Here is a 6,021-nt window from a genome sequence, read left to right on the forward strand (position 1 = left end):
ATGTTCCCAGTCTCTTCTGCTTGTGAGAGTTGATCAGCATCATCTGTTTGGTCATCTTCTTCATCACACAGATCATCAAAATAGTCCATTTTTTATTTCAGCACCACTAACCTTTACCATTAAATGACAATTCAACCATTTGGTTGAGCATGTTTTTTTAGATAGGAATAAAATCATACTAATACATAAATATAATGAAATAACATATATGTATTATATTAACAACACTGAATTAGCAAAAGCCCTATTTATCCATAGCAAATAGTACATTTTAATTACTTTAGTTTAGCTTCACTACTTACCATAAAGTGACAAACAACCCGTTTGGTAGAGCATGTTTTCAGAAAATTATTAGACCATTATTAGATTTTTTTTTATTGTATCAAGCTACATAATCAGGTTCAGTAACACCTCTGAGATGATAATATGACAAAAAAAAAATCTTACCTCTGAAATTTCAACCAAAAAAATCCCACCTTTCAGGAGTGGATTAATTGATTTTCACTTCCTAAAAAGTGGCTACCTGAGAATCCATGTGACTGGGAAACAGTGACATCTGGTGGACCTTTTTTTGCCATAACATACCTCAACCAAATGGTAGAAAGGGCTCAATCAGGTTGAGTTAAGTTCAGCAATGTTGTCAATGAGAAATAGTGACTTAAAATGTGCTCTACCAATTGGTTGAGCAGACTGTTAAAGGGTTAACTTTAAAGGAGGAGTTCACCCAAAAAATGATTTATTTTCTATCAATTGCACACCCCATGAAGCCTTGAATACATGGATTTATTTTGGTTTTTGTCACATTCCTAAGCCAATAATTTGATGCCCGGGTGTATTTCCGGTAGGAGACACAAATAATCTACTTTGTGTCTCCTACCGGATACATTAGCCGGTAGGAGACAGGAATCCAATTATTAGCTTTGGAATGCGACAAAAACACAAATAAATCCATGGATTCAAGGCTTCATGGGGTGTGCAATTGATAGAAAATAAGTCATTTTTTGGGTGAACTACTCCTTTAACACTCTTTTGAACATTATATAAATGTCTCCCTTTCTCCTCACTGTCTTGTACCTTTCTTGCCACATTTGATTAATTTTCTCCCATAATACACACTTAAATTCCGCGTTACAAATACTAATCATTTCTATTTTCCCTTTCTCTAAGCCATTTTTTGCCATCTCATCCGCTTTCTCATTACCCTTCACCCCTACATGTGCTGGAACCTTTCATGGTCTATGGCTGCACCATAAAAAATTATTGTAACCTACCGAATCTTTTGTGTATTTGTGTAATTTTTGTGTGTGAATAAAATGTTATTTTGTCCAATCTGTAAGGTAGAGCAAGTTAATACAATATAACTTACACATTTGGGGTGGTTGTATTTGGTCTCCCTGCTCTACTATTGAGATATTTAGATCCTGTGTGTATGTTCACGACATAAAATAATGCTGCACTTGCGCAGAAGACCCAGGTTCAAAGCTGCAAGAAGCAATAGAACTGGACTAATGTGATCTCTTCTTCTGGTATTGATTCTAGCTGCCGCATTCTGGATTACTTGTAATTTCCTTATAGTTTTTTTGGGTAGTCCTGTAAAAAGGGAGTTACAATATTTCTAGCCTGCTTGTAATAAAAGCCGTTGTCTTGATGACCGTGCATGTATGAATTATATTATATTAGTTTCTTTGGCCTAGCACCCACTGTCGATGTGCGTGTAAAGGTATGCTTATTACACTATATACAACCAATAAAAGCAGGAGCAGTGGAATATGGGGGAAGGAGGTGAGTGTAGTCAATCGGTCTCGTTTAGGAGGAAGGAGCGGCAAGATCAGAGTCATTGGTGCCACAGATTCCAACCGACTTTAAATCTGAATAAAGTTCACTTGTGTCATGTGCATGAGAGGGTTACTTCCCATTCCAGTGGGTGTCCAGTCAGTTGGCATCTGAGCTCATGAAGACCCTTTCTCTTCTGCATTTGCCAGAGGTCTGCACATCCCTGCATGCTTGCCAGTGCCTCCTCTCTCCTGCCTTGCCCTTAGAAAGGGAGAGAGATCAAGCCCAGCACCAACAGGAGACTGCATGGGAGTCCATAGCTCATATCCTGCACCTGCTATGTTGCTCTTCTCACTGACTATACACTGGCATACTATACACCAGTGGTTCTCAAACGTTTTAATTTCAAGGAGTGCCATAACTCTGCCATTGTACATTTGGTTCCATTTGTTACAGGTCCATTTGGAACCCCCTCAAGGGACCCTGGGCCCCACTTTCATAACCAATACACTGCAACTCAAAGGTAAATAAGTCAATAAAGTCATGCATACACACCAAATCTATAAAATATCAAAAGGAATAAACACAAGGCCAGCTATAATGCAAACAAATTAGCAGTCTGTCAGCATGACATAACCGTAAAAATATAATAGGTGTATGATTTTCTTATTCACCACAGAGCAAACAAGAATGTATTTTAAAGTTTTGTGAGCTAATAAAAGCACAAGGATATGTTGACCTCACCCAACAGGAAGCTTTTCGCTAGGTGTCGCCTGAAGAAATGTGTCTGAAACCCAGAACTGGCTTCCATCTACACAGGCTACAGAGTACCCTGTATGCCAGGGGTCTGCAACCTTTTTGACATGAAGTGCCATGTTTTTATTTCCTTAATAGTCAGTGTGTCATATCAACAATATGTTTGATTATGACACCACATCAAAATAAAACGATTTCCAACAGATTGTGTTTGTCCATATACATAACCATTTTTTATTGTTTTTTATTATCAGGACATTGTAATGATCATTAGACTGAGCTTTTGATTGATTGATTGATTGAATACTTTATTTAGAAAGACATGGAAAAGGTACATGGAAGTACAATTCACAATACTAGGTCCTCTAAACTGGATCGCTCATAAAAGCACTTGGCTTATACCCCACACCTGCTGTATCTACCAGACTCCCTACCCAGTCCAGAGTTCAGAGTTTGAATACATAAAGAATTATGTGCAGGATGTAATTTAGTGCATTTTATAGCCCTCTTTATTGTCATAAAGATATCATAGCATGCATTTATATTGCAATTGTTCAAGAACAAGGAAGCTTTTTCAGGAACTTGTCTAGACTGTGGTTTCTCTCTTCTTGAACCTCGGTACACTTCAAGGTTTAGTGACAGGGCAACAGAGAATCATTATTGAGAATACATGTCAAATGACAGAAAACGGTAATCAAAATGTACTTGAGTAAAAGTACAAAAGGATTTGCATCAAAATATACTTAAAGTACCAAAAGTAAAAATACTCATTATGTAGAATGTCCTGTTTCACAAGGTATCATATGTATAAAATGTATTAAAATCTTTTGAAAATAGTCTACAATAGTCTAATCTACAATTCAATTCAATTCAAACTTTATTCCAGACACTCAGGGGGTCCATATTGCATACAGAAACTTGTGAGCTTGTAGATCTGCCAAAATGTAAATAGGGGTGAAGTGGTTAATGTATGTTTTGTTTATAATAATTCAAATCTACAAAGTAACTAACTGTCAATGTTGTGGGCTGCTTCCTTTTTTATTTAGTGACCAAACAAGATGGCAACCGGAACTACGTCATTCTGGGCTTGACTCCTCCCTATGCCCGTTCCCTATACAGTATGTTAACACATGTAGAAGAATTAATGTTGACATAAATTTGCTGTGTGTTACATTACATTACATTACATTACGGTCATAGCATTTCATTTAGCAGATGCTTGTATCCAAAGCGACTTATAATAAGTGCATTCAACATAGGTAAGAAAACTACTAATCACCGTAAGACTTAAGTGCATTCTCTTCTACACACACATTGTAAATTGTGTGTGTGTGTGTGTGTGTGTGTGTGTGTGTGTGTGTGTGTGTGTGTGTGTGTGTGCGCCTGTGTGCGTGTGTGCGTGTGAGCGTGTGCGTGCGTGCGTGCGTGCGTGCGTGCGTGCGTGCGTGCGTGCGTGCGTGCGTGCGTGCGTGCGTGCGTGCGTGCGTGCGTGCGTGCGTGCGTGCGTGCGTGCGTGCGTGCGACAACCCGTAAACATTAAATCAGGTGTTACTTCTTCCAATTACTTAAGACCTGATTAGAAGACGCTTTAAAGGGGAAATCCACCCATTTTCAATATTTAACTATGTCATTAATATAGCATAAAGGAGTTGTGTGGAAATAAGAAAAAAATTAAAAAAAAATTAACATTGCAAAAAAATTTAACATTGCAAAAAAATTAACATTGCAAATTACACCATGATGAGTCATCACAGTGTAATTTGCAATGTTAATTTTTTTGCAATGTTAAATTTTTTTGCAATGTTAATTTTTTTTTTAATTTTTTCTTATTTCCACACAACTCCTTTATGCTATATTAATGACATAGTTAAATATTGAAAATGGGTGGATTTCCCCTTTAACTGATACTAAAAGACGAGAGGATTAAGCCAATACCTGCATAAATTCACTGAGATTCCTATGGCTTTTAGTCTTAGTTTCAATAGATTTGAAAGATTTCATTAATTATATTTAAAGCACGATATTATCGGCTATATTTTTTTATTTGTGTATTTTTCTAAATCTTCTGTACTTTTTCTTACAACACATCAGTGTCATTCATTGTCACATAATGTGTGTGTAAACATTAACCCCAGTACCATTTATTGAGATCATGAAAAGATTGATATCTTTTGTTCGTTTGTAGATGAATACATGATCTGCAAAAATGATCGTGGCCAATATAGCAAAACTTGACCTTAAACCTCTCTCTCCAGATAAAGTAGTTCATGTATTCAGTGTGGTTATTGTGCAGGTAAGTCAGTCTGTCTGCCAGCTCCTTTGGGGTGGCAAAGTCATCTACATGGATGAAAGAGTCTCCTGGGACATGATCCTCATAATTTCTTCTTGAAGTGCCCAGAACTACGGGTACTGTCCCCACTTGCATAGGATTGTATAATTTCTCTGTGATGTAGTCTTTGGAAATAGAGTTTTCAAAGGACAGGTAGAATTTACAGCTAGATATTACCTTAGAAAACTCTTCACGATTCAAATCATGCTTAAAGGCTTTCCCGTAAGCTTCTATCTTGATGTGCTTTTTCAGTTCAGTATAGAACTTAACTCTTTTATATTTTGGGTTCCAGTTACTCACAACCCAGCACAACAGTTTGTCCTTCACTGGCAGTTTGAAACTCTCATCCTCATGTGTCACTGGAGCTAGGTACCCATAAGGCACTGGGACATTTGAATCTAGGCGATAACTGCTTGTCAAATTGAACAAGTCATTGAGTTTAGGGATTTGAGGTGAATTTGCAGGCGACTCCATGTTAAACCACACCCACTTCTGAAACCAGGGACGGGGTTGTTGCGGCATGTTGTTCAGTTCCCTGTTGATGTCCCTGTGGTGAAACAGGACAGCATGTGATTTGTTGTAAAGACTCCTGTCATCTGTCAGGTGACATCCTTTGATATTGAATTCACTGCAACTGAGATTCGATTTGTAGCCAAATGGCCACGACCACATCAGTATTAGTACATCATCCTCTGTATCTCCATCTTTAAGTTGGATGGCCTTGGTGTGATTGTGATGTGGAATGATCTGTTTTTGAGAGACCTTGTTGTAACTGCAGAACGAGGTGAAGTTGAAGTCTGGTTTGTAGTACACGACAAAAGATCCTATTGAACACAGAAGCACCAGGCTGCTAATGATAAAGCGTTGTCGAGTGCACTGGTAGGATGAAGAACTCATGGTTAACCCCTAAAGAGAGAACAGAAAGAGATTCATTTCATACAGTATGTCCGACTCATCAAAGGTGGTGACTGATTCTGGTAGTTTATTTATGAGATCATATGGAAAGTCTAAATATTGGGAAACAGAAGGTCCCAGGTGTCGAGGTGTCCCTGTGGAAGACACTTAACCCCCCTGCGCTCAAGTCTGACTATGTGGCACTAGGCTTCAATCAGCTGGGTGAAGCTGAAAACTGAATTTCCTCCCCGGGATCAAATAGGTCTAAA

At 38.1% G+C, this 6,021-nt stretch overlaps 1 protein-coding gene across 1 annotated transcript; it reads right to left on the minus strand.

The window, feature by feature from the left end:
• Window positions 1-3,083: 3,083 nt before the first annotated feature.
• LOC308079574 (4-galactosyl-N-acetylglucosaminide 3-alpha-L-fucosyltransferase 9-like) lies at window positions 3,084-5,755 on the minus strand (the record flags this gene model as incomplete). Its single annotated transcript, XM_080421123.1, has 2 exons — window positions 3,084-3,152; window positions 4,766-5,755. 2 exons carry the CDS (start codon window positions 5,753-5,755, stop codon window positions 3,084-3,086), a joined length of 1,059 nt encoding a protein of 352 aa, XP_080277249.1.
• Between the last annotated feature and the right edge of the window lie 266 nt (window positions 5,756-6,021).

This window comes from Gymnoscopelus braueri, assembly GCF_963280865.1.
Source record: "Gymnoscopelus braueri genome assembly, chromosome: 23".
Taxonomy (NCBI): domain Eukaryota; kingdom Metazoa; phylum Chordata; class Actinopteri; order Myctophiformes; family Myctophidae; genus Gymnoscopelus; species Gymnoscopelus braueri.